We start from the raw sequence: 13979 nt of genomic DNA, 5'->3' as shown, positions 1-13979 counted from the left end.
AACTTTTAGGCTTACCTTGCATTAATATATTTCCACTCACAACAGAAGGTAATGTTTAATACTCTCAAACATCTGCTTATAAAGATCTCCTCTTGTCATACTTCTTTGATCTATAGAGTTAAATACCTGATCTGGACTGTCTTGCATTTGACAGATATGAAATCTTTATGCAATGGGTAAGTTCTAAACTAGCAATTATTAAACATTAACCCATTGCGAGAGACGAGCAATGCCACAAGGATTCTCGTCCTGCAGGGGCAGCTGGCTTGTACAAAGGTGGTGTCGAATAATAAAACAAATTCAATTACCATCCTACCGTGTCATCCTCCTCCTTCAGGTGTCTTCCAGGAAGCTCCCGATGCAGTAAACTCCATTACACAATCCACATGCTGCTTTCGCAGCATGAAAGCAGCCCCAGGATTGAATAGAGCGGCCTCTCTCAGCGATCCTAAGAGCACTGGAGGCCTGCGCTTTCTCTAACCCAGCTGCCTAAGGCAGCTAGGTTAGTGAACTTTAAAATGTGCATGTCTGGCCGGCCGTAGTAAGACGGCCGGCCAAAGAGACATGCGTATTTTAAACTGCACAGCTCCCTGCAGCTGCCACTCGGCAGCGCTGGCCCCGCCCCTTCCTGAATTAGTTCAGGATGGGTTGCTGAAAAATAAAACTGTAATCAATAAACTTTATTATCATTTTATTTTTCAGGTCTGGGGCTTGTGGGGCGATGCTCATCCACTCATATGGAGGAACCCCCCCTGCCATCCAGACATAACACAATGATATAAGCCAACTGGAGGGCAGAAACAAAGTTGATAACAAGCATTGGCATGGCCAACAGGTCTCGCCTTTGGGACCTTATAAGTATTTAGCCATGCAACAGTTAATGTTGTTGCACCAAGGATATTGTACTGCATAACTAAATACTTATAAGGTCCCAAAAGCGAGACATATTGGCTATGACCTCAAAATTAATGTATCCTTGTGTAATGTAACTGATGCTCATGTAAAGCGCTCCAATACCTTCGCGTCGAGTTTGCGCTATATAAAATCTGCACACAAAAAAAATCATCAAACACGCCACAATATACTTGCTGTTCCTCAAGGCTTTTACTGGAGGAAAAACCTGCTGCAGCAAAATTAACGAATCTGCAGGACCCCCTGAACGCTGGATGCTGAAGAAGCATGGTACTACCGAATTGTATCAAATAGAAGTCGAACAAAATAACAGAGGATTGACTAAGTTTATTTATTTAATAAGAAAGAGGTCTACAGGAATGCCAGGCAAAAGCAGTGCAGTTCGTCTCCCCACGACTGTCTCTCATCTACCCACAACATTACGCACTTTAGAATAAAACCTTACCAATCTTATTATGGAACATCACAAAGGATCCATACCCTAATAATACGTGCATCACTCGTAAAGCAACACTCTTTCTGTGCCTCTTCAGCATTCCATAACAGATTTTGATGAGGCACAGGCACAAACAGCGCTTTCAAGGAGGTGCAGGGTCAAACAGAGTTAGCAGCAGTAATTCTAAGCTTCCCTCTGACGTCGGGGAGGCACAAACATACGGGGTGGGGTTACGCAAACAGACCACTTGGGAAGCAGTTGAGTGGGGAAACAGGCCGATTTCTGCCTGGTCGTAATATGGAGACTATCAGCTCAGCTCGAATAATAGGTTGAAACGCGCGTGCCCAAGAGGAGGCTCCTTGGTTTTTAGCTCTCAGTCTCCGCCTCCCCAGCTCGACTGAGCGCGGAGTGATCTGAAGGCTGCTGGCGTAGACAAAGGAAGACGCACATGCGCAGAACGCGGATAAGGAGCAGCTCGAGGATGGTAACTCAGAGATATCAACTTGAAGACTATTTACCTCCTGCTGCAAGTACACAACAAAGAGATCCATTCACTACTGCCCCTAAGCTTCAGAAGTGAATTCAGAGTCCAGCGATTCTATTCTCAACAGTTCGGAGTCGGTCCATGACCCCCATGTACACTGCAACCCGGCAAATCTATTCGCAGCATTCTTAGAAGTGGAAATTCACAACCCATTTCCCCTCCCGATGGCCTTAGACATGAATAATTATATCTGCCTTAATGCCACCGCCCGTAGACTTACAATCCAGCCTGGAGTGCCTCTGATGTCTCCCTCAATGGGGCAATCTAGTCAGCGGCCTCGACAACAGAGAGATTTTTTTTGCTTTACTCTCCTGCGGGACAGGCATGGATAACTACGGAAAGATGTGAGATAGAGATACAGGAAAGAGGAAGCTGTAAAGTTATTAGTAACAGGATACTGGATGCCTGGAGACACCGAGGTCACCACTCATAGGGGATTTAGTGGAAAGCGGCCGGAAGTCAATGTACAGTGTTTACCTTGCGGGAGCGAGCAGCAAGGCGCGATAATTGCAAACATATGTCGCCGCTGCTCGCTCCTGCAAGGTAAATGCCATACTTGCACAAGTACCAATAGGAAACAATGCAAAACATGCACGAGTTTCAAGAAAAGCCTGGAGCGATTCCAAGAGGTCATCTCCTAAGCAGCGCTTGCGCGCTGCATAGGCGACACCCTTCAACATTTTTTATCCTTGCACTAAGAATTTATGTTGAGACAGCATCATAATTAAGTCACAAACCTAAGCAACAACCTTCACAACTCTAGAAATGCTTCAGAGAACCACCTACATGTGCAGCAGGAATTTCAAGCATGGAAAACAATATTTCATTGCTGTAAATGAAGCATTAGGGCTGCCAAGGGCCACCTTTGATTGACAAATGTACATATGTTCATCATCAATCTAATCCCATCTTCACCCTCAATGACTCAGGTCAGCCAGGTTCAATACATGGTGTCCTCCTCCACACTGGTAGGAAGTCTGTCACACAATCCCTATAAATCCTAAAATGTCTCTGTCGGTGCAATTCGTGCTATCTTTCTGTCTAGCTAACCTAAGGCCTTGCGTGAATCATGCCTCTTGGTGGATAATTTCGGCTGTGAATCCATATATGTCACCATCACTCAATGGCTGATGAACAAGTCTTTCCATGGCTCATTCCAAAATGCCTGAATGAAGAGCTAGCTACCGCATAATAGGCAAATTATTAATCCACATCAAGTTGTAAAAGGCATGGAAAAAAGTAAAGGCCTCATGGTGGCAACTCCAACTGAACGCCAAACACTGTGTTGCCATCATCCAGTGATTCTTTTGTGAGACACTTGGCACAGGACTGTTCTAGCTACACCTGTGTGTGACCATCTACCGTCAAGAGTTGACAAGGGACATGCTGCAACTAAGATCCTACTAACCGTTTCTGCAGCTATTGATAATTGAAGATCAAATAAGATCACTGCCTCACTTCATCAGCTCAGCAAACCTGTGTGGATTTCCTACACTTGATGAAATGAAAATCGCCCCTAAAATGTGGTCCTCCCAATCTCCCATAACTGTCTTGGATCTGTTGAGCCTTGGAATCAGTAGAGGGGTGTCATCCTCCAAGCTGGGTCTGGTGGCTTAGTGGACAAATTCGAAAGGCCAGATCTGTACAATCACCGTTTCAAATCAGACTGCAAACATTTGACTGAAGTCTCTTGGAATTCTTTCATAAATGGCCATCTGCCGGATTCTTTCATGCCGTTTGAGGCAATTAAAGAACATATGAAAATCATAAAGAAGAAATTCATATCTAGACCTAGGTATTGCTAATAAATTGATCAGCATAAAGACATCTTTTTGGCCACAGGGATCAACAGATACATGGAGTCAGGAAACTCATTCAAGAAGAGTGATCTTCTTATCACGATATAATGGACATTTGCATCTTTCATTGAAAAATACAAAAAAAATCTGGACAAGCACAAACTGAGGCACCTCACGTTTGTGGCCTCACTTGCTGGACCTGTCTGGGAAACCCAAATATTCCCCCTAAATTTTTTTTTTTAATTTAGCACTTACCAATGTATATCCTGGAAAGTTTCCCATCAAAGCTGGATTTCAGGATAGATTAATGTATTTTGGTGAACAAAATCCCACGCATTTTTAGAGAAAAATTCCTATAAGCAGGAGCAAGCTGACTCTTTTTTACAGATTTCAAAAATATCCATTCAAAGTTATACAAACAGGGCAATTTCCTTATGCCAGTAGTATTTTGAAGATCAAATAAGATCACTGCCTCACTTCATCAGCTCAGCAAACCTGTGTGGATTTCCTACACTTGATGCAATGAAAATCGCCCCTAAAATGTGGTCCTTCCCATCTCCCATAACTGTCTTGGATCAGTTGAGCCTTGGAATCAGTAGAGGGATGTCATCCTCCAAGCTGGGTCTGGTGGCTTAGTGGACGCTCTTAGAGTACCTATTGAACATGTGAAAAATATCCACATTATCACATAAAGCAGCAATATGTTTTCTGTTTGAGATTTTATTGAACTTTCCAGGCATATAGAAGTTGTGGTATGGAGCCAGAAAAGAGTCTGTGGTATTTAACACTGGCATATATGGACAAACTCCTCCAGAATTGGGCGTCTTCAGAGATGCACTCCTGGTTTCATTTATTACAGAACTCAATCTTCCATGTGGACTCCACTTCACACAGCCTCACATAAAATTATGAGACCACCTTGTGTGGTATATTCTGAACAAAATACCTTCCATTTGGTCATCGGCATGGTGGCCACAGACTTTGGGTCCTACTCCTACCCCAAAAAAACAGGTAAAAAAACCTAGGAGTTTGGTTGGACTCTACTCTTTCTTTGGAGACACACACTAGAGAGGTCACAAGGAAGTGCTTTGGAAACCTTAAAACGTTAAGGAAAACTCTGGACATCCTTCCCACCCCAGCCAGGAAAACATCTTAATTGGACTACAGAAACGTTCTCTATCTAGGAGCAACAAAAAAATGCCTGCACAGGCTGCAATGTATTAAAAATGTGGCAGCCCGCTTAGTTCTGAAGCCACCAAGGACAGCTTTCACTGGGAAGGCTCTGGATGACTTGCATTGGCTGCTGGTTAAGAAAAGAGTCCTTTTTAAAACCTTATGAATTATTCATCTTAGCTTGCAGGGTAAAGGTCCGTGTTATCTTCATGATCTACTCGCCCCCTATAATCCTACATGACATCTTACATCTGGTCAAATTTCCAAAGTCCAACAAGCAAGAATGGGTGCACAGTCATTCAGTTATTTGGCAGCCAAAAACTGGAATGCACTTCCTCTCTTTCTCCATCTGAACCATCGGATACTCTCCTCAGGAAAAAATTGAAAACCTGGCTTTTCCAGAGTTAGGTCCTATATCCTTTTTCCTCATCCAAAGAGTTAGTCCTTGCACGGGGACACACAAATAGGTGTAACCAGGGGCATTCTAAGTGATGATAATAATAATAATAATATCAGGGCATGCATGAAAAACTTCCTTCAAAATATGAGGGGGGCAGCTATCTGGAGGAGATCCGGATTTGGCTTTAGTCGGCAGATCAAGAAAGAGTGCTCTACTTATTATAGGTAACTAACGCAGGGAATGAAAATTCCTAGAAGTAAGTGGTTGAGTGACTAGAAAGGAGTCAGCGGGTATGCTGGCTTTGATGGTCATGATTTTGTCAACGAAAATGGCGTTCAGGGCGTTACATAATAATTGAATGGGAGGTAATTTTACTGTAACTCTATCCGCGTTAGACAACTCTGAAACAATCACAAATATATCTTTCGATTTGTTTGAGGGGTTCAGAATCGTATTAGAAAAATAGGTGGCTTTAGTTTGTAGGATAAAGTTTTTATATGGATTGAGTTGGTCTTGATAAATAACTTCTTTATCTAGAGAGTAGTTCAATCTCCAGATACGTTCAGTGTGGCGCAGGGCTAGTTTTTAAAGTTTTAGGTCTTCTGAGAACCATCTCTGAGCATCGTGGCGCATGGCCATTTTAACTTACCTAAAACGGGCATGGATGTTGCTGGCAGCCTCTAACCATGACTTGGTATTTTCTTAGTTTTGGTTAATGGTGGAATGTTTCATAGGCACAGGAGTAGCCAGCGAGTTGCAGAAGGCGTTTTTATTAATATGAGTCCAGTTCCTAGCCATTAGCCCCCCTAACTGTGGGTTTACAGATAGTCAAGGTTTAGAGATAGTCAAGTTACTAAGGGTAAACTTTAATAACAGATGATCAGACCAGCTACTTGGGGAAACCATCAGGGTGGACACTGTAAGTTTAGCGGTCAAGACTTGATTGAGAATATGTCCTTTAAAATGAGGGGGAGATGTCACGTGAGAGACACAGTTCAGCCCATTAAGTAGGTCAGTCAATTCTGATAAGCTTGGGCCACCCCTATCTCCTCATTGGCCCAATAATTAAAGTCGCCCATCAGTAAAATGTTGTCATGGTTAATGACTAAGTGGGATATTTGTTCCCCCAGTAATTGGGGGAAATGAGGCATGTTGTGAGGGGGCCTACAAATCAGAACACAGACCATGGGGGTAAAAGAGGAGTCCAGTTTGATAACTAAACTTTCTACTGAAGTGATGTCTAGGGCAGTGAGGGTGGTGAACATCAATCCTTGGTGAATTGTGGCAGCACTCCCTCCTCCTATTTGCCCAGAGGCACGATTAGTCTGAAGAATATAATCGTTTCTTGGGAGTGCAGCAAGGATAGCAGGATAAGACATAGGGAAAAAACATGTTCCAGTTAGTAGGAATATATCTGGTTTAACAGAGTCCAGTAAATGAAATATTTCCAGTTGATGTTTCACCATTGACCGTGTGTTCAGATATATCAGTGATATTCAAAGTACGGCCCAAAGGCCGTTTGCTGCCCTCTTGTCCTTTACATGTGGCCCCCTGGTGAACAGGAGCACGAGCTGCTGTTTAGTTGCTAAGCACTAATATTCAGAGTAAAAATATTAAATTAACAGGCATCAAATAAATGCTTGCCCATTTAATTAACATTTTTAGACCTCCTTAAACAATCTCTGACCCATCCAGACCCCCTACCACCACCCTCCTGGCATCTGTGGGGCCCTCGGTCATACCGAAGACCGTACTTTGCGGCCCATGGGCAAATGTTTGTGAGTATCCATGAGATATATGATTGTTAGTTTAGTCGTCCTGTGGTTATCCTACCTAGGAATGATGTCTTCAGCAGAGTAGGACAGGTTAAGTTTGGGAAGAAAGACCCTGTTCATAATCCCCAGATTAACTAATCTGGATAGAGTGAAGGGAGTAAGTGCGTAGTCAGTGGAATACCATTGTTGGGATGAAGTTAAAATTTGATAATGACTAGCCCCTAGTGCTTACTACCCTTGACAAGACATTGAAGCGTTATAAATAGGTGAATAAAATTACCTCTCAATTCCATATTTTGGGCACAACGGTTGTACAACTAAATCCATGTACGGACATAAATATAAAAAAACGGAATAAGAATCGTCATCAAATTGCAGACAATGAGCTTCAAAAGGTCAAACTAACAAGCACACAGAGAGTTGTGTGCCTGACATTTTCCAGCGTTAGATGGCAGAAGATTACCTTTATCCACCCAATAAGAAAACAACATTTGATCGCCCTGGCTAATCAGCTAACATTCCACACTGTTCACAGAAGAATTTCGTGAAAGCTTAGAAAAGGCTCGCTCTGGCCAAGAAATGAATGTTAAAAATAGTTCTCGGGCTCGACGGTATTTAAGTAGTTCTACCAGGAGCCCACTTTGCTTCTTTCAGACTGCACAGGTCCACGCAGAAGGAACTGCAGATTTCTTCCCACTGCTTGGCTGCTTCATTAGCACATAATGAGAAGATTACATTCCGGGCTACAATTACCATTCGCGACATGACTTCCCTTTCCCAGACTTATCTGGGAACAAAAGTTTTTTCACAGCTTAAGCAACAAGTTGTCATAAAACGTACAATAAAACTGGCATTAATTATTCCAATAGCCCTGTGTAGAAGTGTTAGAAAAAATTATTAATTTTCTTGTGTGTGACTTTTTTGGCACATGCAGCTAGTACTATAAATTATATACACTATGTATGAACAGGCAGCTAGGCCCCAATTCCAAGCTCCACAGTACTGGCTGATAGGAAACTCCTCACCCGTAATTACCAGTTCATCTTGCCAGTGCCGTGCAATTACTGTGCAGACTGGTTTTAATGAGCAGAAATCTGCACGGGAGACCCAACTGCATGGGGTTTACCAGTCCCATTTACCACCTGCTTTTTGATCAGGTGGTATATTGCAGGAGGGGGCCTTCATGGGGCGGGGTAGGGAATAGGGTTGGAAGGGAGCGGATCAGGCTGTGGGCAGGTTTGTGTTCCCCAAAGATACAAAAGGGGTTCAGACAGGAGCTGGGCTGCACTTGTGCCCCCAGCCCCTGCCTGATCCTTAAGTAGTTTTATGAACCAGATTTTCCATCTGATAAAATCAGGCCCGGAATTCAAACACCCGGTATCCAAGAGCAGAAACACAGAGCCAGATGTGTTCTGCCAGAGCGGTATCATAGACTGGAATACAGCTCCAGCCGACTCATGATTGGGGCCTCAGTAGTGAGGCTGGACCTTCCATAATACTTTTCTGCACAAGCCACAACCATCTAAGTAAAATGTAAATGATTGAGCAAAACTAAACTCCAGCACTAAATGTTAATAAAAACAAATGTAGTATTACCATTTCCTTAAGTCTCAATTTACAAGTCGGACTAAATATAGTGCAGTAAGTACCAACAGCGCAGCAGCAACTCTAAACTTCACCCTACACGAAATTAAATTAAGAGGGTCTGTAGATCAGGGGTTGTGGTGGACATTGCTGCTAAGGTCAGCCCATTCTCACCAGATTATGATGCCTTCAGAGGTCATATCCACTCAAGTTCAGAGTCTAGAGGAGTTTAGTGGAAGACTAGGGTGTGTAATGAAATACTCATGTGAAGAAGTGACTAACGTTCCTCTGTGAGGTTGGATCCATTCGACTTTTTCGGGGCACTGGCATAAGACAAATTTCTATGTGGTTAATATGAATAGCAATTGCTTACATAGCAAGCCCTTGACCTGCAAATATGGCACGGTGAGGCCTTTCTAGTTCAAAAACACTGATCAAATAGTAAACTAATGTTCTTAAAATCATCACTATTCTTATAAGGTATGCATGCTCAATTTGAATCCATCACAATGGACATTTGTATATGAACCTAATTGTAAATCATGCACAGAGTAATCCAGAAGTAGGCCCAGGACTGGAAAACCCAAACCACATTTTCCAAGATATCCACCAAGATAATTTCACAAACAATGTATATGTAACTCATGTACCTATTCAGTGATTATCCTGAAAATCCGGCACTGACTGCGACCCTCCTAGACTTACATGGACATCCATGTTTCCCTTGGGTGACAATTGATAAAAAATAGTACCTTTGCCCAGTTCATACTGATCATGATTAGTGATGAGTATGAACTGAAATTATAAAGTGGCACTCTTCCGAGGATGCAGCAAAATCAGTATAACATAAAAATAATAAAATGATTGTTTGGAATTATCAAGAAATTGCCTTCTAAAACAGCCAGGAATGTTGTGCTTAATCGCTTGTGAGAAACTGCAGGCTTTGAAGTCCTGGCAAGCATGATATTTAAGTTTCTTGAAAGTTCTTAATCCCATGATCAATTCACCCAGCATGGTTCTCATGAACACCAAGACAGCAAATATAACGTGTCTATAAAAGCAATCCCTAGTTACAGCCAACAAAACCCTCAATTATCAGGTCAGAAATTAAAACAGCTAAGTCCATTTAAAAGAAAAGCTTTCGGAAGGCCTTCGGGTTTAACCCGCACCTTGTCAAGCTGGTACAATGGTTAAATGTATTAAGAAATTTTAGTGCAAGTAGTTTGAGGCACGGTGCAGTTATACCAATCTCTAAAATAAAAATTACAAAATCTTAAACCTAATATTTTTCAGTCGGTAGTCCAATCTATAGTTTTATCACACCTAGATTCTGAAAATGTGGCACTGATCTGGCTTCCGAAAATCAAGCAATCATACCTCAAACCTGTAGTGAATTCAGCAACAAGACTATTTCCTGAGATATGAATATTTGATCACATATCCCTTGTGCTAAAAAACCTCCACTTGGCTTCTGACTGAGGCTGCATCAATCTCAAAAAGGCATGCATCATCTGCAAGGCGATTCATTCACATTAAACATCCACAATAGCCTGCAACAGCCCTAAAGAACTCAGGTGGAAGGAAACATATAAGTAGTAAACATTACTTGTGATCGATCACTTTAGCACCACCATTCTCAGAACGGGAACCAAACACCATTGCATTCTCTTCCTGAAAGTCAGATGTCAAGAAAATTTTCTTAAATTCAAGAGAAAACGAACTCATTTTATTCAATCGCTTCCTCACAAATTAATCTCTATCTTTTACACAACACTATAATTTGTTCTCTTGTAACGTGCTCTTGCGCCTGAGACACAAATGGGACTGCAAATGTATAACCTCCATCCCCAACCCATACCCTTTCCCACTTTTCTCTGCATTTCTAATTTTATTCCACGCTGCAACTGGCGTTTCACTACATTATATAAAAAATACAGTTGTTGTTAACATTTTAAGTGTACTAACACCCTTGCATGAGTAGAACCGCACACAATTCATTGAAAAAGTCAAATAAAGTAATTAGACAGAGAGCCCAAGCAGTTTGAGACAAGTTTCAAAAGGAGAGGGAAAGACTGGGCACCTTAGACTGTGGAAGCTTACAGCAGTGGGCAAAATATTTCACTGAAATGTGAAATTTGCGACTTTGCCCCTGCGGATAAAGTTTTGCCATGGAACTGAATAGCCAGCTTTCTGGATGGATTTGGTAGTTCTTGCATTATTTCACCGACACAAACAAGTAAAGTGAACCAGCACACACCAGTGCAAACGGGCATGACCCCTTGAAATGTTATACAATCAAGAAAATATAAACAGCAGTTTTGTTGCATTTTTTTCACTTCAGGGTTTCACTAACAAAACAGAAAAAAGCCAAGGTAATCAGTACCACAGTGACAGTGAAACCAAACCCTTTACAATAGTAATAAATTATTCGAAACATACTAGAATAGGAAAACATATTGCAGAGACCTGACAAAATATTGCTTATAACATTTATTTTTAATATGAAGTGGGCTACACAAGCGCACATGCCACTACAGACGGTCCCTTACCTAGATAATATCAACGGCACTAAGTAGTTTTACAGCTCCCTTTACAATAATTTAAGCAAACGACAAACTCCTTACATCACGTTAACAACTAACTGGTCATTCATCATGTATATAATATTACCCAATAAAATCTAGGATATTTGCATCCATGCGCATAAGCATATTTAGCTCTTCTGAAGTCCTTTCTCAGCTTTTGCAGAGAAATTCAAATATTCTCACGCCAGAGGATTAGCAACAAAACTGAATCAAAGTGAAAAAGGATCGCACCTGTGTGAGTTGACATATCCGGTAGTCATCATATGGCCAGGCCAAGAAACAGTTGAATTGTATTGGCACCCACAGGTTCCTAACTCACAGACACAAAGAAGTAGGAAGAAAAAATAAAGTACCCCCAATCTTTAAATATATCCCAAATAGCAATATGGAAGCGTCTGAGGCAAGTGAGCATGGATGTCATTTAGAGAACTGCGCTCATTGAACAAATTTTGAAATGTCCTTTATTTCCTCCATTCTTCTTTCAGCCTTTTTCTAGTTTCATTCCTTTCTTCCCTGAATCATTATTTCAGTCTTCTACCATCTTTTCATCCTTCCTTTTTTATTTTCATCCATCTCTTTATCCTTCCATTCTCTCCATCCAGTTGGAACCACATACATCGAATTTTTGGAGATATGGGATGTCCTGCCTTTGGCACTTATTTTCCATACATGTGACGTCACTTACATGCCTCTCATGCATCATTTGTGATACATACATATGAATTAAATCACCTCCCTCACCCAATGGGCGTACTTTGTGGTTTCACTCTTTTAAGATCATATGTCTTTTGCTGTGTGGTTTTTGACTTTCGTTTTATTCTGTACATATTAATGTGTTTTTAAGTCTCAAGTATTACTGTCATCACCATCCTATTTTTATTAAATGTATGTAATTGTCATGTGTGTAACTTCACCTTGGTAATAGCTGTGGGTTTGTGTTTGAGTCTTGTACCGTTTCTGTAACACTTATTGTGGTTGGCATTTATTTGTGTCCTTGTTTTGAGTTGTGTCATTTTACATGTCATTTTCAGCCCTGATGAAGTTCCCCTAGACCCTAGAGAGAATGAAACGCGTTGGCTGAGCGTTGCTTACCATAGAAATTTCATATGAAATTACAAATAAAGGATTTTTGTATACTACCTACAGTCTATTGGACTTCATTGCCTGGTGCAGCCCCATTTGTAGTAACATATACTACATCTGTCCTTCCTTATGTTCCTGTGTCTATCCATCCATCTCTTCACCCACCTGTCATTCCTTCTTTCTTTCTTGAAACCCATTTACCCTTCTCTCCATCTACCCATCCTTCTGTACATCCATCCATCTCTCCCTTCCTTCCATGTTCTCTTGTACCAGCGGAGCTATCATATTGTCTTTTTGCAATGGTATTCATGATCGTCTGGTTAAAGACCTGCAGACACCAATCAATGTCAAAAGAGCTAAAAACATATATTTAAATGTTTGATGTTAATCCGAACTGCTAAGTGGCACTCACTCTCGCTAAAGCTGATAAAGTGGGGGTGCACTCAGCCCCTCTACACACATCTGATACAGATGCTAGCAAGGGCAGCAATAAAGCAGTCTAAAGCCACTTTACTGGCTTTCTGACAACAGATGACTTTGGATTGCCTCCTCCATTACATTCTCCACCAAGACGAGGCAAGGGCCATCATTCTTCCAACCCACGAATGATAATGGTGCAAGAGCTCACATTTCCCAGGGAGGCACTTCACTCTGGAAACCCTCTTTGGGCTCTCTCACGGGGAACACTGAAAATGGCCCTCACACATCACAATTAGGAGTACCTGTTGCACAAGTGATAAAAAGGACATCCTCAGGCATCCTCGTATGCAAACTAAAACCCACAACAGCGCCACTTACAACTCGCACTATGTTCAGGCAAACATTTGTTACGAGAATGTTTCTATTTAAAATTTCAGTGTTCTAGTTGAATGGATCTCTGCCAGGCTTTCTTTGGAAGGGAAGGGAAGGGACTGCCTACTCCAGTAAAGCACTTCCTAAAACACCAATAATTATAAATACCACAAATGAACATCTCTGTGCTCCGTCCTCCTGCTTATAGCCGTTGTCTTCAATGTATAGTGGATTTCCACTCAATAATATGACCTGGTTTGCAGTTCTCTTTTGTTCTCAATGGTTTACAGTAAAAGGCACACTCCATGCTGATGCTGAGTCTTCCTTTGACGTCTGCTGTAAGCTTGGTTCCCAGGGCTGAAAACATGCTAGTTTAGATACAATAATACTTCTGTTGTTGTCTATGCACAGCTTAAACAAATCTCAGATTATCTGTGCCGGCCCTGTAGTTTATTAAAAAACAGATGAGTTTTTAGGTTATTCATAAACTTCAGGAAAAAGGGACTGTGTCCACAGATCCAACAGGTGCATGTTTCACTGTTGTGCAAGAACCGTATCCTTAAACAATGCCTACAGAATATAAACTAGAAATATTTTTCGCAAGCAATTCAAACACAATCTGAACAACCTCAAGTAGCTTAAAATAGTCCTAGAAATGGGAAGCCACAAAAAGTCAAGAGAACGGCAGTGTTAAACCATGAGACTTGCTTACCTCGGCTCTTTTCAGCATCTCCCATTTATTAAGGATTTTCATTGCAAACACCTTTTCTGCGTTCTTCAGTTTCACCACAGCAACCTTTAAAAGAAAGCAACTGGAGATTACTCTTAACAGACACAAAAATTTACATTATTATTTCTGAAAATATTTCAAAACCGGTCAGTGTCTGTGCACTGGG

The 13979-nt window shown here is 41.5% G+C and overlaps 1 protein-coding gene across 2 annotated transcripts in view; it reads right to left on the bottom strand.

Annotated features, from left to right (window-relative positions):
* Positions 1–13979, bottom strand: part of CDC42BPA (CDC42 binding protein kinase alpha) — a 1012118-nt gene that overhangs the window by 763030 nt on the left and 235109 nt on the right. For both annotated transcript variants that reach the window (XM_086927989.1, XM_086927990.1), the window contains exon 3: positions 13796–13879. In XM_086927989.1, the coding sequence (XP_086784115.1) occupies positions 13796–13879 (84 nt within the window). The remainder of the gene's footprint in view (positions 1–13795; positions 13880–13979) is intronic.

Source organism: Lissotriton vulgaris, chromosome 6, assembly GCF_964263255.1.
Source record: "Lissotriton vulgaris chromosome 6, aLisVul1.2, whole genome shotgun sequence".
NCBI classification, from domain to species: domain Eukaryota; kingdom Metazoa; phylum Chordata; class Amphibia; order Caudata; family Salamandridae; genus Lissotriton; species Lissotriton vulgaris.
This window is presented reverse-complemented; position numbering and strand designations above follow the sequence as displayed.